A 23,491-nucleotide genomic window follows, 5' to 3' on the forward strand; every position below is an offset into this window, starting at 1 on the left:
TCATTCCGCCCCCTCCGCTGGCTCCACCCACGGCTCAGCTTTGAGCCTCCCTGGGCTGAATCCGCTGTTCCTCAGCGCACATTGGCTACCAAAAATTTAGAACCACTCCACCTGGGAGACATACGGCTATTTCGCTGTTACTTCAAAGAGCATTAAAGCCTCGCTCAGACCCACGGGGAGGAGAGAGGATCTTGAAGCCGAGTGGACTCCAGACTGGGAAGGCAAATATGCAACGAAGACACCTGGATAGGGAGCACTAGTAGTTTCTGGAGCGGTAAGGACAGGAAAAATGTTCACAGTACAGACACCATTAAAACACTACTCTTGCCAAAGCAAGGGAGGAGGCATTCTTTGAAATGCTTTAATTCCACCTTGGCAATATAGCAAGTGGTTAAAAGCAACAAAATCTGGAGCCCATCTCTGGTACCCTACTCTTTGGCTTCAGGTAAATTACTTACCCTCCCTCTCTGCCTCCATTTTCTCATCTGTGCAGTAAGTATGGTAACAGTCTGTACCTCATAGGATTGTTATGAGAGTTAAACAGGTTACTACATGTAGAGTGCCCAAACAGCGCCTGGCATATAAATGCGATAACAGCTATAGCTATCACTATGATGGATTCACCTTAATAAACTCAAGACTCAGTTTGGAAGCTTCAAAACATGGTCTGTATACAGTCGTTTGCTCCTAAAGCTGTAAGGCGGCTGGGCATAGTGGCTGACACTTGTAATCCCAGCACTTTGGGAGGCCGAGGTGGGAGGATCACCTGAGGTCAGGAGTCCAAGACCAGCGTGGCCAACATGGCGAAACCGCGTCTCTACTAAAAATACAAAAATTAGCCGGGCATGGTAGCACATGCCTGTAATCTCAGCTACTCGAGAGGCTGAGGCAGGAGAATCGCATGAACCAGGAGGTGTGGAGGTTGTAGTGAGCAAGATCGCACCACTGTACTCCAGCCTGTGGGGACAAGAGCGAGACTCCATCTCAAAATAAATAAATAAATAAATAATAATGAACACCAACTACACATTTCTAATCTGGTTTGCTTTAAAATTTTTAAATATTTGTCTTTTTAATGAATGTGTTTATTTCAGGCAGGGTGTCTGTTGCCCAGGCTGGAATGCAGTGGTGCATCATAGCTCATTGCAGCCTCCAACTCGCCGGCTCAAGCAATCCTCTCACTTTAGCCTCTGGAGTAGCAGGGACTACAGACTCATGCCACCACACCTGGCTAATTTTTGTATTTTTTTGTAGAGATGGGGTTTTGCCATGTTGCCCAGGCTGGTCTCGAATTTCTGGGTTCAAGCGATCCACCTGCCTGGGCCTCCTAAGTGCTGGGATTACAGGTATGAGCCACCATGCCCAGATAAATATTTGTTAAAAGTAGTTCAATAGTGCTTCAAAGAATATTTCAAGAAATTTAAATCCACAGAATGAAAGAAAATATTTGCAGATCTGATAAGGATCTAGTAACTAGATTATATAAATAACTTATAATGCAATAACAAAAAGACAACCCAATTAAAAGTGAGCAAAATATTTGAATAGATGTTTTTCTAGAGAAATACAAATGGCCAATAAGCACATGAAGAGATGCTGAACATCAGTAGTCATTAGGGAAATGCAAATCAGGACCACAATAAGATACTTTTTTACACCTACTAGGATGGCTATAATTAAAAAGACAAATGTTGGCAAGAATGTGGCAAAATTGGATCCCTCATACATTGTTGGTGGCAACATAAAATGTTGTGGCCAAATTGGAAAATAGTCTGGCAGTTCCACAAAAAGTTAAACATAGAGTTACCATATGACCCAGCAATTCCACTTCTAGGTATATACCCAAGAGAAATGAAAACATATGTCTACACAAAAACTTGTACATGAATGTTCATAGCAGTACTATTTACAACAGTCAAAAGGTAGAAACAGCCCAAAAGTTCATCAACTGATAACGGATAAACAAAATGTAGTATATCCGTATGATAGAATATTGCTCAGCCGTAAAAAAGAATGTAATACTGATGCATGTTACAACACAGGTAAACCATAAAAACATTAAGAAAAGCAAGACACAAGAGGCCACATATCATATGATTCAATTCATATGAAGTATTTAGGTAAATCCTGTTCCTGAATTGTCTCCATCAATATTTTTTACTTATAACACTTGTTTTATCATCCTTGTTAAGTTCTAAGGGTGGAAGCCTTCTACACTGTAACAAACTTTTCTATGCTTTCTCATTATTTGTTTCTTGTTTTAGGGAATATTTCAAGATCTTTAGTTTTAGCTTCCGCTGAATTTTCCTGTCTTGTTTCTGCCTGTCATTTCTTGTTTTTTTTTTTCTTTTTTTTTTTTTTTGGAGACAGAGTCTCGCTCTGATGTTCAGGCTGGAGTGCAGTGGCGCATTCTCGACTCACTGTAACCTCTGCCTCCTGGGTTCAAGTAATTCCCCTGCCTCAGCCTCCCGATTAACTGGGACTACAGGTGTGTGCCACCACGCCCGGCTAATTTTTGTATTTTTAGAAGAGACAGGGTTTCACCATGTTGGCCAGGCTGGTCTCGAACTCCCCCTGACCTCAAGTGATCCATGTGCCTCAGCCTCCCAAAGTGCTGGGATTACAGGTGTGAGCCACCACTCCTGGCCTAAAAATTATTTTAAAAAGAAATAAGGCCAGACGCCATGGTTCACGCCTGTAATCCCAGCACTTTGGGAGGCTGAGGTGGGTGGAGCACTTGAGGTCAGGGGTTCGAGACCAGCCTGGCCAACATGGTGAAACCCCATCTATACTAAAAATACAAAAATTAGCTCAGGGGTTCGAGACCAACCTGGCCAACATGGTGAAACCCTGTCTCTACTAAAAATACAAAAATTAGCCAGGCATGGTGGTGTACACCTGTAGTCCCAGCTACTCAGGAGACTGAGGCACAAGAATTGCTTGAACCTGGGCAGAAGTTGTAGTGAGCTGAGATCACACCATTGCACTCCAGCCTGGGCAACAGAGTGAGACTCGGTCTCAAAAAATAATAATTTTTAGTTTTTGTGGTTACGTAGTAGGTGTATGTATTTATGGGTTATATGGGATTTGTTGTTGTTGTTAGATGGAGTTTTGCTCTCATTGCCCAGGCTGGAGTGCAATGGCATGATCTCAGCTCATGGCAACCTCTGCCTCCCGGGTTCAAGTGATTCTCCTGCCTCAGACTCCTAAATAGCTGGGATTACACTACTACTACTACATATGCACCACCACGCCCAGCTAATTTTGTATTTTTAGTAGAGATGGGGTTTCTACATGTTGGTCCAGCTGGTCTTGAACTCCTGACCTCAGGTGATCCTCCCGCCTTGGCCTCCCAAAGTGTTGGGATTACAGGCATGAGCCATCGCACCAGACCTATATGGGATATTTTGATACGGGCGTACATACAATGTACATACAATACATTGTATTGTACAGGGTAAATGAGATATCCATCACCTCAAGAATTTATCCTTTCTGTTATAAACAATCCAATCATACTATTTAAAAATATGCTATTAAATTATTATGTAGTCATCCTGTTGTGCTATCAAATGAATCAAATCTTATTCATTGTTTCTATTTTATTGTACCCATCAACCAACCTGACCCCCACCCTTCACAGCTTCTGGCAACCATCATTGTACTTTCTATCTCCATGAGTTCAATTGTTTTTTTAGCTCCCACAAATAAGTGAGAGCATGCAGTTTGTTTCTGTCTCTGGCTTCTTCAATAAAATGTTGGCTCCCATGCCTTCAACTCTTCTTTGGGCATGAGACCAGTGGGTTGGAGGATGGGGACTGGCTTATTTCACTTAACATAATGACCTCCCATTCCATCCACATTATTGCAAATGACAGGATCTCATTTTTTTTAATGGCTGAATAGTGCTGCATTGTGTATGTGTACCACATTTTCTTTATGCATTCATCTGTTGATGGACACTTGGGTTCTTACAAATCTTGTCTATTATGAATAGTGCTGCAATAAACGAAGTGCAGATATCTTTTTTTTTTTTTTGAGACAGAGTCTCACTCTGTTGCCCAGGCTGAGTGCAGTGGTGCAATCACAGCTGACTACAGCCTCGACCTCCGGGGCTCAAGCAATCCTCCCGCCTCAGCCTCCCGAGTAGCTGGGACTACAGGCACATACCACCACACCTGGCTAATTTTTTTATTTTTAGTAGAGACGAGGTCTCCCCATGTTGTCCAGGCTCAGGTATGTCTTGGATACACTAATTTTTTTTTTTTTTTTTTTTTTGAGACGGAGTCTCGCTCTGTCACCCAGGCTGGAGTGCAGTGGCCCGCTCTCTGCTCACTGCAAGCTCCGCCTCCCGGGTTCGCGCAATTCTCCTGCCTCAGCCTCCCGAGCAGCTGGGACTACAGGCTCCCGCCACCTCGCCCGGCTTATTTTTTTGTATTTTTAGTAGAGACGGGGTTTCACCATGTTAGCCAGGATGGTCTCGATCTCCTGACCTCGTGATCCGCCCGTCTCGGCCTCCCAAAGTGCTGGGATTACAGGCTTGAGCCACCGCGCCCGGCTGGATACACTAATTTTTTAGCTTTTTTTTTCTTTCTTTTTTTCTTTTTGAGATGGAGTCTCATTCTGTCACCCAGGCTGGAGTGCAGTGGTACAATCTTGGCTCACTGCAACCTCCGCCTCCTGGGTTCAAGCAATCCTCCTGCCTCAGCCTCCTGAGTACCTGGAATTACAGGTGCACACCATCACACCATTAATTTTTTTGTATTTTTAGTAGAGATGGGGTTTTCACCATGTTGGGCACGCTGGTCTTGAACTCCTGATCTCAGGTGATCTGCCCACCTCAGCCTCCCAAAGTGCTGGGATTACAGGCCTGAGCCACAGCACCCAGCCCACTAATTTCTTTTCTTTTGAATATATACCGAGTAGTAAGATTGCTACATCGTATATTGCTACACTCTATTTTTAGATTTTGAGGAACCTCTAAACTCTTCTCCATAGTGGCTGTACTAATTTACATTCCCATCAACAGTGTATGAGCGTTCCTTTTTCTCCACATCCTTGCCAGCATTTGTTATTTCCTGTCTTTTGGATAAAAGCCATTTAAACTTGGGTGAGATGTTATCTGTTTTGATTTGCATTTCTGTGATGATCAGTTATGTTGATGATCTTTTCATATACCTGTTTGCCACTTCTATATCTTCGAGTCATTAATTTCTTCTTGGAGGAAGAAGCTATAGGTTTACTGCCTTTTACTCCCTATGGCTCTCAGAGAGAAGGACCCACTTTAGGAGGTTGGGAGGACTGCATTGGTATATTTATTCTTAGATATGCTGCCTCCTCAAGGAAGGCTAATTTCATCTTCCCAGGTTCTCAGAACTTCCACGATACATCAAATAATCCTTTTCCAAGGTTCCCTAGCAATTTATGTCTTGGATTACCTTGTGTGCTTGCCTCATCTGCCTGGGCAGATCATCTTTACCACAGCATCTAGCACAGGGCCCAACACAAAGAAACAAACCTTGGTGTTCACGTGAGTCCCATGTTGCTTTCACACAGCTTGCAGTGAGTCAGTGGGGAAAATGCTTTACTGCTCCTCACATCTTGTAGGGCCTTTATTGTACGGCCTAATCTCACAATATGCTTCATCTCTTCTATTTCAGTGCTTAGGAAAGACTAGTTGAGGTTCCACCCTTCCAAACACTGGCACTATGCATTTGCAGGTACAGCAAATTATGGTAGTCCACGTTTCTTCCTGGCCTGGTTGTCATTATTGACTAGAACAGAGGCTATGTAAAGAATAACAGGGAAAATCAACATTTCTTGTGGGAACGCATTTGAGTTACTGAAAGTGGATGTTTTGAAGAATAGTTGGTGTGACTAAAGTCTCTAAAATGATATTTTAATAACTACTACAAATGGGCAAGTCCACCTCAAAGGAGGTATTACTCAATTGTTCAGGTACAGTTTGTGTCATCTCCCATTAGAGGCAGGCCTCTTTCTCACAAAGATGACTGTTCCCTTAGTGCCCTCCCTGCCTTTTTCCTGCATAGACCTCTCTGTCACGGTATCTGTAACATTGTATGACACTTGTTTACTTGTTTGACTTTGATAGAATTGATGGAGAATTATCTGTGTATCTTTAACACTGAGTACAGTGTAGGTATAATCAGTAAATGATAGATATTATTATTAAAATCTCCCACTAACTTTTTACTTCATGTTTTTAAGCTCTATTATTAGGTACATAAATGTTTCAGGATTGTGTTTGCTTGATGAATTGACCGTTTGATGAGTGTTGTTAGAAAAGCTGAAGAAACAAGCTTTTCCATTCTAAGTGAGTAACTGGTCCTGTAGAGATAATGACTTCTAGTCCCTGGAAGGCTGTTACATGGAAAAGGCATTAGGGGTACTACCAAGACCCCTGGAGGGAGAACACAGGAAAGCAGATTTGGATTAGGTCCCCTCCAAAACCCTTTTTAATAGAGCCCAAACACAGACTGGCTGCTTCAGACAGTGGTGAACTTCCTGTTTCTGGACACGAGTAATACTGGACAATAAACCAACTGATCCTCAGTGTTACAGAAGGGATCCAAATATCATATGCAGATAGAACTTTAAAGTCTCTTCATGATTTAACAATTATGGTTCTGTGATTCCTTTTCCAAAGAGGAGCTTGAAACTTGTGTTAGAAAGAGGGCATTACTAGAGCTGATGAAGGGTAGAAATGTTAAATTCCCAATTGTATAAAAAAGAAAGTGGCTTGGTAAGGTTAAGAAATTAGTAAAACATTTGGCCAGGTGTGGTGGCTCACGCCTATAATCCCAGCAATTTGGGAGGCCGAGGTGGGAGCATCACCTGAGGTTAGGAGTTCGAGACCAGACTGTCCACCATGGTGAAACCCTGTCTCTACTAAAAATGCAAAAAACTTAGCTGTGCATGGTGGCACATGCCTGTAATCCCAGCTACTCAGGAGGCTGAGGCACGAGAATTGCTTGAACCTGAGAGGCAGAGGTTGCAGTGAGCTGAGATCGCACCACTGTAGTCCAGCCTGGACGACAGAGCAAGACTCAGTCTCAAAAAAAAAAAAAAGAAAAAAAGAAAAAAAGAAATTTGTAAAACATCATACAGACCCAAGCATTCTGACTCTTGAGCCCATACTCTTTCCACTCTATGCCCCCCTAAGCATGGTTTTTGCTAAGTTGCCCATGAGTTTCAGTCTGAAAGGATACTACACTTGTCTGCACAGCACCTCCATACCTGAAGATAAGAGGGCCTATCCAGGAAAATAATAGGTTGAGATGCAAGGGGCAGGGAAATGTCATTAAAACCTTTTTGTGATTTCTCAGTACCCTCAAGACAGGACCCTCCACTTTTCCAGTCTTCTAGCCATTTCTCCTGTTGCATCGACCCCTCCAGCCACATTAAATGAGCTTCTTGAACCTGTTAAGTTCTATTCTGCCTCAGGCCCTTTGCAAAGCCATCTTTTCTGAGAACTCACTTCCCCAGTATCTTCACCTCATCAATTCCTGCCTAACCTCAGCTCCCCCTCAACTACTCCATACCAGGTTACTGACCCCAAGCACTGTTTCTATACCACCATCCTCTCCTGGAGGGTAGAGGGGGCCCAAACTATGATAGCTGTGTTTTCCATGAGTGTTGAACTAAATGAGAAATAAAAGACAAACAGAGATCCTTCATTATCATTATTACTATTTTGAGACAGTCTCACTCTGCTTCCCAGGCTGGAGTGCCATGGCATGATCTCAGCTCACTGTAACCTCTGCCTCCCAGGTTCAAGTAATTCTCCTGCCTCAGCCTCCCTAGTAGCTGGGATTACAGGAGCATGCCACCATGCCCAGCTAATTTTTGTAGTTTTAGTAGAGACGAGGTTTCACTAAGTTGGCCAGGCTGGTCTTGGACTCCTGACGTCAAGTGATCCCCTCACCTCGGCCTCTCAAAGTGCTGGGATTATAGACATGAGCCACCGCCCAGCCCATCATCTTTATTATTGATAAAGGACAGGTTGTAGTTTAGAAAGTGAAATAAATATGGTAACTTCCTGCCTACCTCCTCCACTCCAGTCTGGGCTTTGTCTGCCCCCTTAGTCTGTGAGCTCCATGAGGGCAGGAACCAGGCTGCTTTGCCAACCATTGCATGTATTTCCAGTGCCTTGCTCAAATCTCTGGCACATAGTGCTCAACAAATATTTGCTGGTGAGTGAATGTTACATGTTATATACAAGTCCCCCTGAGTGTGATAGATGAGTGCTAGTGAGAGATGTGGGAATAAGGGGGGACTGGTCGAGGTTGAGAGTTGGTAACAACCAGTGTCCTGGAGTGAAGGAAGTTCAGCTGCCTAGGAATAGGTGTCAGGAATTTGTTTCCTTTTTTCCTTCAAGAGACAGGATCTTGCTCTGTCGCCCAGGTTGGAGTACAGGTCACAGCTCACCAGTAACCTGGAACTCCTGGGCTCAAGCAATCCTCCCATCAGCCTCCTAAGTAGCTAGGACTACAGCCATGTGCCACCATACCCAATTTTTTATTTTTTGTAGAGATGGGGTTCCACTGTGTTGCCCAGGCTAGTCTTGAACTCCAAGCCTGAAAAGATCCTCCTGCCTTGGCCTCCCAAAGTGCTGGGATTACAAATGTGAGTCACTGTGCCCAGCCAGGAGTTTTGTTTCTTAATATACATGAGGATCAACATGTATGATATAAAACAGAAAACATAACTTAGACTGATGCTGACTATAAATAGTAGGTAACTAATGAAGTAAATAGAGAACTGAGAATTTGCTTTTGGTAACAAACAAGTCCCACCAATTATAGTCATTCATAAGAACTTACTAATTAAGCTTAATTAGCATGTGGCACAATTCTGTCTATCATTAAATATGTGGCAAATAAGAGAATGTGGGGAAGTGTTATGTAAACTATAAAGCAACCTTATAAATAAGGCTGCTATTATGTGTCAGGTGAGCTTTGCAGTGAATTTCATTACAATGACAAACTCCACCCATTTATGTCTTTGTAGGCTTGTTCAAGTACATGGTCATATGCCTGTGACTTTTTTTTTTTGAGACAGAGTCACGCCCTGTCACCCAGGCTGGAGTGCAATGGCGTGATCATGGCTCGCTGCAACCTCTGCCTCCCGGGTCCAATCAATTCTCCTGCCTCAGCCTCCCAAGTAGCTGGGATTATAGGCATGTGCCACCACGCCTGGCTAATTTTTTGTATCTTTAGTAGAGATGGGGTTTCACCTTGTTGGCTAGGCTGGTCTCAAACTCCTGACCTTGTGATCTGCCCGCCTTGGCCTCCCAAAGTGCTGGGATTACAGGCGTGAGCCACTGTGCCTGGCAATGCCTGTGACTTTTAAGGCATTACCCAGAACTTTGTTCCTAGGTAACTCTTTTGAAAGGAAAATCACTCAGTTCTGGTAAGTTAATGAAAAATCAGTCTTATTTCTTTAGAGTTGTGTTTCTTAATCCTTATTACCCGTAAACCTTTTGCTTTCTCATTGCATCTTCTGCATATCTGCTTCAACTAGAAAACTTTACTTTCTGTAGTTTATATTACTTTTTTAAAAAGGAAACACACACAAAACAAAAAAAAAGGCTGAATTTGCTTTCTTAAAACATACTAATCCCCCCACCCACAGAGAATTGCTGTTGTATAGTTATAAACATCATTTATGGCTCTAGCAAGAGTCTGTTTAATTTTTTTTCCCCTCATTTTCCAGCATCATCTTGCCATTACATGAAACTGTTGAGAGTACTCTGTATAAAGCTAATAGTAGTTAGCTGCTTAGGGATATTGAGTAGGCTACATTTTGTGATTCAGTGGTATCAACTAGACTAATTCAGAATCAAGACTGCAGGAAAGGACCCCCTAACCTTACTTTGCCATGGCTGCCTTCAACCTATGTTTGTGAAGAAATCAGTAATAGCTTTAAATGATGGTTTTCCATGCAAAGATGGATTTGGCTTTTCAAGTATTATTTTAAAATGTGTATTTCATCTGAAAGTATATAAAAATAACTACCTACAAATAATTTGCAGCATGAAAAATGTATCCATATGCTGGAAACTGGGGAGAAAAAGAAAGAAGTAAAACTTGGTAGTCAGCTTGCTTATAAATCTGATTAGATGGTGACAATGCTCCATGGAGTTGCTGTAAAGTCCTAGTAACTTCTTCATCTTCATACTAAGGTCTGGAGGGTAATTTGTAAATAATATACAAACATAGTCCTTACAGGTCATGAGACTATGTTAATGCTACGTTAATGAGGCTAAAACAGTTTAATCTTGTGCTTTAGACAAATGCAAATGCTTACCTTTCTATAGAGGAGTCTTTCATTTCCTCTATGAAGCTGAAGGTCACAGAATCAGGAGTCAAATTCCACTCTCTTCCCAAATCCAAAATGATTGGGCTTTTCCTCTTCTCCTGGGCTTTTGGAACAGGCAGAGCTATAAAGCCGTTATTTGTAATTTCTACCCTCCTATTACCCATCCCCGCCAAAAAGAAGGCAGCATCTTAGTGGAGACAAGAACCTGAACACCGATCTTTTGATAAAAAGCCACAAAGAGAAAGTCTACAAAGAAGGCACTGAACCTTTGTAGCTTTATATTTTTATTTTCTACTTTGAAGCATTTCCTTTGAAGAACCTCATCTCTCCCTATTCCATGTTAATTCAAATTTGTCTATGTGGTTTAATAAGGCAGACCCTGCCTTCTTATGGTGAGCTTGTGACCTGGACCTGGTCCGGGTACTTCACCCATCTGACCATAGTAATTGTTCAGGTATGGAAATGTGGCTCAAATCAGACTAATCATACTCTTCCCTGAGACTCTGGTATTATAAGAAAGGATATACTCTCAATTTCTAGACAGAAGCCTATAAGGACCAGGCAGCTTGAAACTGAAGGGGCTATCTTGCCTCTGAGTAGAGAGACTTCTGAAAATAAGGCCAAGCAGAGCAGAAGGACTGGGGAAGAGAGAATCCAGATGACATCTCTGACCTTCTGGATGTGGCTCTCAGTTTCCTGGTTACCAACCCATAAATCACTGCTCCCATCATTTTTCTTAAGTTTATTTGCATTAGGTTTCTTTTTTCTTCTTCCTAACCACTAGACAATATGGAAAGTATTAGGTTTCTGACACAACCACAAGGGTCCTAATTAACAAAACACGTATCTTTATACAATAGAAATGCTTCTTGCTTATAAGAATTATATCAAGGCTGGGTGTGGTGGCTTACACCTGTAATCTCAGCACTTTGGGAGGCCAAAGCGGGTGGATCACCTGAGGTCAGGAGTTTGAGACCAGCTTAGCCAACATGGCGAAACCCTGTCTCTACTAAAAAAAAAAATAATAATAACTGGGCATGGTGGCAGGTGCCTGTAATCCAAGCTACTTGGGAGGTTGAGGCAGGAGAATCACTTGACCTGGGAGGTGGAAGTTGCAGTGAGCCAAGATCAACCATTGCGTTCCAGCCTGGGTGACAGAGCGAGACTCCATCTCAAAAAAAAAAAAAAAAAAAAAAAATTATATCTGGCCAGTGCTGTGGCTCATGCCTATAATCCCAGCATTTTGGAAAGCCAAGGTAGGTGGATTGCTTGAGCCCAGGAGTTCAAGACTAGCCTAGGCAACATGGTGAAACCCTGTCTCCACAAAAAACAAAAATTAGCCAGGTGTGGTGGCACACACCTGTAGTCCCAGCTACTTAGGAGGCTGAGGTAGGAGGATTGCTTGAGCCCAGGAGATTGAGGCTGCAGTGAGCTGTGATCGTGCCACTGCACTCCAGCCTGGGCAATAGAACAAGACCCTGTCTCAAAACAAAACAAAACAAGAATTATATCATCTTGTGTAAAGTTATGATATTGTAGGTAGTTTTACATACATATTTTCTTAATGCATGATTTAAAAGATAACATGGTGGGAAAAAAAGGGCTGGAAAATAAAGGCTGGAAAAAAAACTACTGGAAAATTGAGGAAAAAGCAAGTTATGATATATAGAAAACAAATAAAATGGCAGAAGTCCTTTCTCATCAGTAATCACTTTAAATGTAAATCAATTAAACTCACCAAATGCTATGATCTCAATGTTTTTGTGTGACCCCCCCAAAATTCATAATTATGAACTAGTTCATAATTATGTTAAAACTTAATCCCCAATATAACAACATTTAGAGATAGGGCCTTTAGAAGGTGGTTAGACTATGAGGGCAGAGGCCTCATGAATGTGATTAGTGCCTTTATAAAAGAGGCCAGGGAACCTGTTTGCCCCTTCTGTCATGTGAGGTTACTGTGAAAAGACTTTCATTATGAGGAAGAAGGTTCTCACCAGACACCAAATTTGTAAGCACCTTGATCTTGGACTTCCCAGCCTTTGGAATTGTGAGCAGTAAATTTCTGTTGTTTTTAAATTACCCAATCTAAGCTATTTTGTCAGAGTAACCTGAATGGACTAAAACATCAGTTAAAAGACAGAAATTGGCAGAATGGATAAGAAAAAACATGATCCAACTATATGCTGTATATAAGGGACTCATTTTATTTTACTTTATTCTTCTTAAAATTTTGTTTACAGTTCCTTTCTTACCTGAAGGAGACTCATTTTAGATCCAAAGATACACATAGGTTGAAAGTAAAAGAATGAAATAGTAATCAAAGGAGAGTTGAGATAGCCATACTGACACCAGATAAAATAGACTTTAAGTTAAAAAAAATTGTTAAAAGAGGCTGAATGTAGTGGCCCATGCCTGTAATCCCAGCACTTTGGGAAGCTGAGGAAGAAGGATCACTTGAGGCCAGGAGTTCAAGACCAGCCCGGGCAACACAGTGAGACTCCCATTTCTACAAAATAATTTTAAAATAATTATCTGGGTGCCACGTCATGAGCCTATAGTCACAGTTACTTGGAGGCTGAAGTGGGAGGATTGCTTGAGCCCAGGAGCTCAAGGCTGCAGTGAGCTATGATCTTGCCATTGCATTCATGCCTACCCAAACAACAGAGCAAGACCTTGTTTCTAAAAAAAAAAAAAAAAAAAAAAAAAAAAAAAAAATTAAAAAGTTGTTACAAGAGACAAAGAAAGTCATTATATATTGATAAAAGGGTCAATTGATCAAGAAGAAATATAGCAGCTATAAACATACATGCATCAGACAACAGAAGCCCAACATACATGTAGCAAGCACTGACAAAACTGACGGGAGAGAAATATAGTTGTCGTTCTGTACATGCAGGGGATTGGTTCCAGGACCCCTGTTGGATAACAAACTCTGCAAGTACTCAAATCCCTTATATGAAGTGGTGTACTATTTGCATATAACCTATGCACATCCTCCTATATACTTTAAATAATCTCTAGATTACTTATAATACCTAATAAAATGTAAATGCTATGTAAATAGTTGGTATACTATAATTGTTTTTATTTGTATTTTTTAATTGTTGTATTACTATTTTTATTTTAACTTTTTCAAATATTTTTGATCCATGGTTGGTTGAATCTGTGGATATGGAATCCATGGTTATGGAGAGCTGACCATAGACAGTTCTACAATAATAGTTGGAGACTCCAGTATGACACTTCAATAGTAAATAGAACATCTAGACAGAAGTTTGATAAGAAAACAGAAGACTTTAAAACAACACTAAACCAAGTAGACCTAACAGACATATAAAACACTTTACACAACAACAGCAGAATGTGCACTTTTTTCAAGTGTATGAAACATTCTCCAGGACAGATCATGTGTTAGGCCATAAAGCAAGTGTGGCTACAAAACAATACATTAGAAAAATACCTAAATCATACAAGTATCTTCACCAACCACAATGCAATGAAGCTAGAAATCAATAACAAGGAAAACTGAGAAGTTCACAAGCATATAGAAATTAAACAACACAGGGTCTTGCTCTGTCAACCAGGTTGGAGTGCAGTAGCATAATCATAGCTCACTGCACCCTGAACTCCTGGGATCAAGCGATCCTCCCACCTCAGCCTCCTGAGTAGCTAGGACTACAAGGCTCAAGCCACCACAGCCAGCTAACTTTTTCATTTTTATCTTTTGGTAGAGATGAAGTTTTGCTTTGTTGCCTGAAATGATCTCAAACTCCTGGCCTCAAGCAATCCTCCCACTGCAGCCTCCCAAAATGCTGGGATTACACTGTAAACCATTACAAGCATGAGCCACTACACCTGGATAAACAATACATTCTTAAAACAATCAGTGAGTCAAAGAACTCATAAAGGAAAGTATAAAACACTTTAAGATGAATAAAAACAAAACCACAATACTTCAAAACTTATGGGATGCTGTTAAAGCTGTGCTGAGAGAAATGATAGCTGTAAACACTTTATTAAAAGATTTCCAATCTGGCCAGGTGCAGTGGCTCATGCCTGTAATCCCAGCACTTTGGGAGGCCAAGGCGGGCAGATCCACCTGAGGGCAGGAGTTCGAGACCAGCCTGACCAACATGGTAAAACCCCGTCTCTACTAAAAATACAAAAATTAGCCAGGCATGGTGGCACATGCCTGTAATCCCAGCTACTCGGGAGGTTGAGGCATGAGAATCACTTGAACCCAGGAGGTGGAAGTTGCAGTGAGCTGAGATTGTGCCTCTGCACTCCAGTCAGGGTGACAAAAAAAAAAAAAAAAAGATCTCCAATCAACAACCAAATATTACACCTTGAGGAACTGAAAAAATAAATGTAAATTAAATGAGAAACTAGCAGGAGGAAGGAAACAGAAACACTTAAGAGCAGAGATAAAGGAAATAAAGAATAGAAAAACAATAGAGGCCAGGCACAGTGGCTCACGCCTGTAATCCCAGCACTTTGGGAGGCCGAGACAGGCAGATCACCTGAGGTCAGAAGTTCGAGACCAGCCTGGCCAAAATGGCAAAACCCTGTCTCTACTAAAATATGAAAAAGAAGCCAGGTGTGGTGGCCGGCACCTGTAATCACAGCTATTCAGGAGGCTGAAGCAGGAGAATTGCTTGAACCTGGGAGGCAGAGGTTGCAGTGAGCTGAGATCACGCCACTGTACTCCAGCCTGGGTAACAGAGCAAGACTCCATCTCTCAAAAAAATAATAATAATAATAAAAAAGGAAAAGAAAATCAATGTAATATACCACATTAATAAAAGAAAAAACTCCACATATCTCAATTGACACAGAAAAAATATTTGATAAAATCCAACACCCTTTCATAATAAAAATTCTCAAGACACTAGGAATAGAAGGGAACTCCTTCAACATGATAAAGGGCATCTATGAAAAACCTACAGCTAACTTCATACTTGGACTAAAGTTTTCCCCTTATGATCAGCAATAAGACAAGGATGCTACTTTCACCACTGCTATTTAACATTGTATTGGAAGTTCTAGCTGGAGCAATTAGGCAAGAAAAAAAAAAAGTAAAACTATCTCTACTGTAAGATGACATGATTCTATGCATATAAAAATCCCAGGGTGGGTGTGGTGGCTCACACCTGTAATCCCAGCACTTGGGGAGGCTGAGGCAGGAGAACTGCTCTAGCCCAGGAGTCTGAGACCAGCCTGAGCAGTATAGTGGTCTCTATAAATCTTTAAAATTAGCCAGGTATGGTGGTGTGCATCTGTGGTCCCAGCTGCTTGGGGGACTGAGGTGGGAAGATTGCTTGAGCCTAGGCTGAGGGTGTAGTGAGCCATGATCTCACCACTGTACTCCATTCTGGGTGACAGAGCAAGACTCTGTCTTAAATAAGTAAATAGATAAATAAATAAAATATAATAAAAAATAAAATTCCCAAAGAATCTATACACACACAAAATCTACTAGAACAAATAAATGAATTCAGCAAAGTTTCAGGGTACAAGATCAACGCATGAAAATCAGTTGTGTTTTTATACACCTGCAATGAATACTTTGAGAAGAAATTAAGAAACCAATTACATTTACAACAGCATATAAAATAATAAAATACTTAGTATTCGATTTGGCCATGGAGGTGAAAGACACACACAAAAACTACAAAATAGGCCGAGCACGGTGATTCATGCCTGTAATCCCAGCACTTTGGGAGGTTACGGCAGGCAGATCACGAAGTTAGGAGATCAAGACCATCCTGGCTAACATGGTGAAACCCCATCTCTACTAAAAATATAAAAAAATTAGCCCGGCATGGTGGCGGGCGCCTGTGGTCCCAGCTACTCAGGAGGCTGAGACAGGAGAATGGCATGAACCTGGGAGGTGGAGCTTGCAGTGAGCCGAGATCGCACCACTGCACTCCAGCCTGGGAAACAGAGCAAGACTCCATCTCGGAAAAAAAAAAAAAAAAAAAACTACAAAATACTGCTGAAAGTGATTAAAGATGACCTAAATAAATGGAATAGTATCCCATGTGTAGGGATCAGAATACTTGATATCAAGATGATAATATTCAAAGCAATCTACAGATTCAATGCATTCCCTATCACAATTCCAAGGCTTTTTTGCAGAAATGGAAAAGCTGATCCTCAACTTCACACGAAATTGCAACAGGGCCCAAACAGTCAAAACAATCTTGAAAAAGAACAAGATTGATGGACTCCTTCTTCTCAATTTCAAAACATACTACAAAGCTACAGTAACCAAAACAGTGTGGGACTGGCATAAGGCAACATATATAAACCAATGGAGTAGAATGATGAGTTCAGAAATAAACCCATACATCTATGGCCAACTGATTTTCACTAAGGGTGCCATGATTAATGGGCGAATAAATAGTCTTTTCAATAAATGGTGCTGGGACAACCAAATATTCATGTGCAACAAATGGAGTTGGATCCTTCATACCGTATATAAAAATTAGCTCAAAATGGATCAAAAACATAAACATAAGAGCTAAAACTGTAAAACTCTTAGAAGAAAACAAAAGGGTAAGTATTTAAGACCTTGGATTTGGCAATCAAAGGACATCATGAAACTGAAAAGACAACCTAGAGAATAGTTGTAAGTCATATATCTGATAAAGACCTAGTATGTAGAATATATAAAGAATCCTTACAATTCTACAACAGAAAGACAAACATTCCAATTTTAAAATAGGTAAAGGACTTGAATAAATATTTCTGCAAAGAAGATATAAAAATGGCCAATAAGGCCAGACACAGTAGCTCATGCCTATAATCCCAGCACTTTGGGAGGCCAAAGAGGGCGGATCACTTGAGGTCAGGAGTTCAAGACCAGTCTAGCCAACATGGCAAAATCCCATCTCTTCTAAAAATACAAATATTAGCTGGGCATGGTGGCCCATGCCTGTAATCCCAACTACTACAGAGACTGAGGTAGGAGAATCACTTGAACCCAGGAGGCGAAGGCTGCAGTGAACTGAGACTGTGCCACTGCACTCCAGTCTGGGTGAGAGAGATTGGTTCTGTGTCAAAAAAAAAAAAAAAAAAAAAAAAAGGCCAATAAGTACATGAAAAGATGTTCACTGCTGGGAGCGGTGGCTCACACCTGTAATCACAGCACTTTGAGAAGCTGAGCAGAAGGACTGCTTGAGCCCAGGAGTTTAAGACCAGCCTAGGCAACATTGCAAGACCCCGTCTCTCCAAAAAATAAAAAATTAGCTGGGTGTGGTAGTGTGTGCCTTTAGTCCCAGCTACTCAAGAGGCTAAGGTGGGAGGATCACTGGAGCCCAGGAGGTTGATGCTGCAGTGAACTGTGTTCCCACGACTACATGCCAGCCAGGGCAACAGAGCAAGACCCTGTCTCAAAAACAACAACAAAAAAAGAGATGCTCAGTATCGCTGTCATAAGGAAAATGTAAATTGAAACCACAATGAGATACTAGGATGGTTATATTTAAAAAAGGGGAATAACAAGTGTTATGGAGGAACTGTACAATCTGTAGGGATGTAAAATGATTCTGGTGCTATGGAAAACTGTTTGGCAATTCCTCAAAAAATTAAACATAGAATAACCGTATGACCCAGCAATTTTACTTCTAGTAAATACCTGAAAGAATAAAAAAACAGGTACTCAAATACTTACGCATGAAATGTTCATAGCAGCATTACTCAAAATAGCCAAAAGGTGGAAACAACTCAAATGTTCATCAGCAAATGAATGGATAAACAAATTGTGATATATACATATAATGGAGTATTATTCAGCTATAAAACAGAATAAAACACTGATACATACTACAACATGGATGAATCTCAAAAACATTATGCTAAGTGAAAAAATAGTAACACAAAAATACAGACAAAAGGTCACACATTGTATGATATTATTTATATGAAATGTCCAGAATAGGTAAATCCATAGAGATAGAAAACAGATTGGTGACTGCCAGGGGCTGCAGGTAGGTAGGAATGGGGACTAACTGCTTAAGGGAAATAGGGTTTTATTTTGGGTGATGAAAATTTCACCTCGACTCTTTTTAAAAAAGCACCAGAAATTGTTGTAACAGTCAGATTACTGGTTACATTTTGGGGAAGTGGTAACTGGAAGATAACATGAGAGGAGCTTCTGGGGTGTTGGTCATATTTTATTTTTTGATCTGGGTATTGGTTACCTAGGTCTATTCACTCTGTGAAATTGTTAAGCTTAACACTTGTAATGTGTTTTGTTTTTGTTTTTGAGATAGGGTTTTACTATCACCCAGGCCAGAGTGCAGTGGTGCAATCATGGCTCACTGTAGCCTCCACCTTGTGGCCTCAAGCAATCCTCCCACCTCAGCCTCCTGAGTAGCTGGGACTAAAGGCAGCTTGCTCCCATGCCTAGCTAATTTTTTTTAGTTTTTGTAGAGACAAGGTCTCGTTATTTTGCCCAGGTTGGTCTTGAACTCCTGGACACAAGTGATCCTCCCACCTTGGCCTCCTAAAGTGCTGGGATTACAGGCATGAGCCACTGTGCCCAGCCTGTTTTAAAAATATGAACATTGTACTTTAATATAAAAGTTTACTTAGAAAAAAGTTAAATGGGGTCGGGCACAGTGGCTCACCCTGTAATCCCAGCACTCTGGGAGGCCGAGGCACGTGGATCATTTGATGTCAGGAGTTTGAGACCAGCCTGGCCAACATGGTGAAACCCTGTCACTACTAAAAATACAAAAATTAGCTGGGCATGGTGGCAGGCACCTGAAATCTCAGCTACTCGGGAAGCTGAGGCAGGAGAATTGCTGGAACCCAGGAAGCAGAGGTTGCAGTGAGCCGAGATCGTGCCATTATACCCCAGGCTGGGCAACGACAGCGAGACTCTATCTCAAAAAAAGAAAAAGAAAAAGAAAAAAAGTTAAACGGTTACCATATGACTATATATTCCTAGTTATGTACCCTAGGGAACTGAAAACACATATTTACACAAAAACTTGCATATGAATGTTCATAGATTATTCATAATAGGCAAAATATGAAAATAGCCCAAATGTCCAACAATTGGTAGACAAAACATGGCACATCCATACAGTAGAATAATTAGCCATAAAATACAACAAAATAATGATACACGGTATAACATGGATGAACTTTGACAACATTATGCTAAGTGAAAGAAGCCAGACACAAAAGAAATTTATTGTATGACTCCATTTATATTAAATGCTCAAAACAGGCAAATCCATAGAGACAGAAAGGAGACTGGTGATTGCCAGTGGCTTAGGAGTAGCGGTAACTGGGAGTATCTGCTAATGGGTATGTGTTTTTTTAGAGGATGAAGGAAATGTTCTGGAATTAGATAGTGGTGACAGTTGTACGACACTGAAGATATTAAAAATCACAGAACTATACACTTGAAAACGGTGAATCTGGCCAGGCACAGTGGCTCATGCCTCTAATCATATCACTTTGGGAGGCTAAGGTGGAAGGATCACTTGAGCCCAGGAGGTGGAGGCTGCCGTGTGCCATAATTGCGGCACTGTACTTCAGCCTGGACGAGAGAGTAAGACCCTGTCTCCAAAAAATAAAGGTGAATTTTATGTTATGTGAAATTCAAATATTAACTGTAATTCAATAAAAAAGATCTTAAATATTTCATCATTCATAATACATGTGAGTTATCTTTCCCCTGTCTATATTTCCTTTACAATCGGCCACCATCGAAAAGTTGAGGAAGCCTACAGCTCTCAGGAGCAGTCCTTTGAGCTTGGGTAGGGGCACTTAGAATGGTCCAACATTTGACATACCATTGTAAGCTTTCCTACAATACAGCCTCTAACAAAACTAGGCTGTCCCAAACCCCTGGTAACATAATTGTTTACCTTTATACAAAGAAGGTTGGGAAAGCACCAAATTCTGCATGTGGTGTGTGCCCAGGCCAACTTAAAGGGGTTTGTACTGTGAGACCTGAAGTTCTTATGAGATTGTGCAAAACAGAAAGACATGTCAGCAGGGCCTATGCTGGTTCCATGTGTGTTAAATGTGTTCATGACAAGATCAAGCGTGCTTTCCTTATCAAAGAGCAGAAAATCGTGAAAGTGTTGAAGAGTCAGAAAGCTAAATAAAAATGAAGCTTTTTGAATAATAATAATAGAAAAAAGAAGTCCAAAAGGAAAAACAGTATTCTAAAAAATGTTCCCTTTCCCTCACCTATCTCCCAGATCAGTGCAACTGAGACACCATTGGAGAACTGAGGTCTAAGCAGCAAAGCAGGGGATGGAGGTAGGGCTGTGAGTCATAGTTTGTATGAAAGCTTGTGATCAACATCTTTGTCTCTAAACAGAGGAATGTGACAGTTGATGAGAAACAGATCTTGGGCTGGAACAAAGGAGAGAAAGTGGTGGTGACAACGTGTTGGCAGCCCTGGCACCAGGTTGCTTTCCATTGCTTCATCCACCAGGTCATGCCTCAGGAATAAGTAATCCTTAACTAATATATCAGTAGCATGAGGCCCCCTGAGGTACTTTTTGCCCTTGATCGACTTCTTATTCCACTGATGGCTTTGCTTATATCATGAATAGTCCCGAAAGTTACTAAAACCAAAGATTATTTGGGCAGTAAACTAGACCTCCAGGACTCTAAAAGTGCCTGGATTTACAAATCAAAAACAAAACCAGCCAGGCATGGTGGCTCATGCCTGTAATCCGAGCACTCTGGGAGGCCGAGATGGGCGGATCACTTGAGGTCAGAAGTTCATGACCAGCTTGGCCAACATGGTGAAACCCTGTCTCTACTAAAAATACAAAAATTAGCCAGGCATGGTGGCACACGTCTGTAATCCCAGCTACTCGGGAGGCTGAGGCAGGAGAATCGTTTGAACCTGGGAGGCAGAGGTTGCAGTGAGCCAAGATGGTGCCACTGTACTCCAGCCTGGGCGACAGAGTGAAATTCTGTCTCAGCCTCCCAAATAGCTGGGATTATAGGCATGTGCCACCACACCCAGCTAATTTTTGTATTTTCAGTAGAGACAGGGTTTCGCCATGTTGGCCAGGCTGGTCTCGAACTCCTAACCTCAGGTGATCTGGCCCCACTTGGCCTCCCAAAGTGTTGGGATTAGAGGCATGAGCCACCGCGCCTAGCCCATTTTTAATTTTTTTTAAATTTATTTTTGAGACAGGGTCTTGTTCTGTTGCTCAGGCTGGAGTACAATGGTGTAATCACAGTTCACTGCAGCTTCAACCTCCAGGGTTCAAAACGATCCTCCCACCTCAGCCTCCTGAGTAGCTGGGACTACAGGCATGGACCACCATGCCGGGCTAATTTATATTTTGTAGAGACAGGGTCTCACTATGTTGCCTGGCTGGTCTTGAACTCCTGGGCTCAACTGATCTGCTGACCTCGGCCTCTCAAAGTGCTGGGATTATAGGTGTGAGCTACTATGCCCAGCCCCTATTGGGATTTTGTGTTTTATTTTTTCAAGATGGAGTCTTGCTCTGTCGCCCAGGCTGGAGTATAGTGGCATGATCTTGGCTCACTGCAACCTCTGCCTCCCAGTTTCAAGCAGTTCTCCTGCCTCAGCCTCCTGAGTAGTTGGGATTACAGGTATGTGCCACCACACCTGGCTAATTTTTGTATTTTTAGCAGAGATGGGGTTTTACCATGTTGGCCAGGCTGGTCTCAAACTCTGGTCTCAAACTCCTGGTCTCAAAGCGTTCCACCCGCCTCAGCCTCCCAAAGTGCTGGGATTACAGGCATGAGCCACCATGCCTGGTCCCCTTTGGCATTTTAAATGAGCAGAGAGTAAGGGGTTTCCTTGGTGTTTTGAAATGATGCTTGCCTGCTACTGTGCACCAGAGATTTTAATGTGTGTGGGACAAGTACAAGACTGAGTTAAAAACTGAGGGACAGCTGCCCTGAAGTCTGATATTGAAGGATCAAACATATCCTTTGTGATTGTCCCCGCTTCATTGAGTCTCCTTTGCTTACTCATACCCCAATCCTTTAAGGACATAACCAATTTCACTTTGTCTTTGTATGGACCAATAAAAGAGGCTAGAACCAAGATAAGAGATGTTCTACTTAGGGGCACACTGGAGTCCAGGGCCCAGGAAGAATATGAACACCTGAACTCTATAGCTTTAATGTAAGTATCATGGCACAAAATGAGAGATGGGACTTTAGGAACAATTTATTCAATGCTAAATGAGGTGAGGAGTGGCAAGTCTAAAATACATACCCTCTTTGTACATTCTAATCTTGTTCATCCTCTGCAAGTACAACAATATACATATTCACTCACCCAACTCACCATTTCCTAGAAGCTAAAATGACAGGATCTTCTCTACAACTTATCCCCACTCCCAGCAGCCACACCCACCTTCTGGAAGTCAGATCCTTCAGGTGATTGTCTACTGGCCACAAGGGCACCCATCATTTCCATGGCCTCCGTGGTTTCTAGCCCTGCCTTTCTGGGGGCAGAAATGTCTGCTGCGGTCCTTCCTTTTGGAAATCTGAAGACTTTTGGAATTGCCCCTGAAAAGAAAGGAAGATAAGAGGGTGAGAGTCGTAACAATGTGATCAATAGTCATCCTTAGGAAGGTGGTTACAGGAAGGCTGGGTGGAAGCTTGGCAGGGGCAGAGTATCAGAGAGACGAAAGAAAATAATATCTTAATATGGTTGATTTTATCTCTGCTATCTTTCTCCACATTCTCTACCTTTTGTTCTCCCCGTTATGTAACTCTGCCTCTGTTTTCACCCTGTTCATTCACTTCCCTTAAACATACTCATTTCCCTTATTTTCTACAAAACTCCTTTCTTGCCTGATCCTCCACAAATGGAACCAAAGTCTATAAATCTTTAAATCATTACATCTAGATTTGTTATCTTCTGTCCTTTTGCATGTGACAAATATTTTGTTATCTTTTGTGTACCTGTATTACTTTGTGAAACAGGTATCTTGAGTTATATCATTTAATGTCCAAGTGCTTGTACAACATTAATGAATACAAACCACCAGGTCAACAGAGGTTGGGGAAAGAATGGGAAGAGGAAGAGAGGGAAAAGGAAATAATGGTAAGACATTCTCGAAGAAAGCATGTTGCCCAGCATTGATGGGAACAGGAGAATTTAGGAAGTCTTGAG

The 23,491-nt window shown here is 41.6% G+C and overlaps 1 protein-coding gene and 1 pseudogene across 5 annotated transcripts in view; one reads left to right on the forward strand and one right to left on the reverse strand.

Moving 5' to 3' along the window:
* Positions 1 to 2,328: 2,328 nt before the first annotated feature.
* Positions 2,329 to 23,491, reverse strand: part of ZNF318 (zinc finger protein 318) — a 59,833-nt gene continuing 38,670 nt past the window's right edge. Inside the window, exons 11-13 of one of the 5 annotated variants that reach the window (XM_073006003.1) lie at positions 22,727 to 22,881; positions 10,330 to 10,444; positions 2,329 to 5,786 (exon numbers count right to left, since the gene is read on the reverse strand). In XM_073006003.1, the coding sequence (XP_072862104.1) occupies positions 22,804 to 22,881 (78 nt within the window). In that variant the 3' untranslated portion in view covers positions 2,329 to 5,786; positions 10,330 to 10,444; positions 22,727 to 22,803. Of the gene's footprint in view, positions 10,463 to 16,332; positions 19,921 to 22,726; positions 22,882 to 23,491 lie in introns of those variants that run through there. The other 4 variants (XM_073006005.1, XM_073006002.1, XM_073006004.1 and 1 more) reach the window with 4 other exon arrangements.
* On the forward strand, positions 19,927 to 22,392 carry LOC103221465 (large ribosomal subunit protein eL34 pseudogene; annotated as a pseudogene).

Source organism: Chlorocebus sabaeus, chromosome 17, assembly GCF_047675955.1.
Source record: "Chlorocebus sabaeus isolate Y175 chromosome 17, mChlSab1.0.hap1, whole genome shotgun sequence".
NCBI classification, from domain to species: Eukaryota; Metazoa; Chordata; class Mammalia; order Primates; family Cercopithecidae; genus Chlorocebus; species Chlorocebus sabaeus.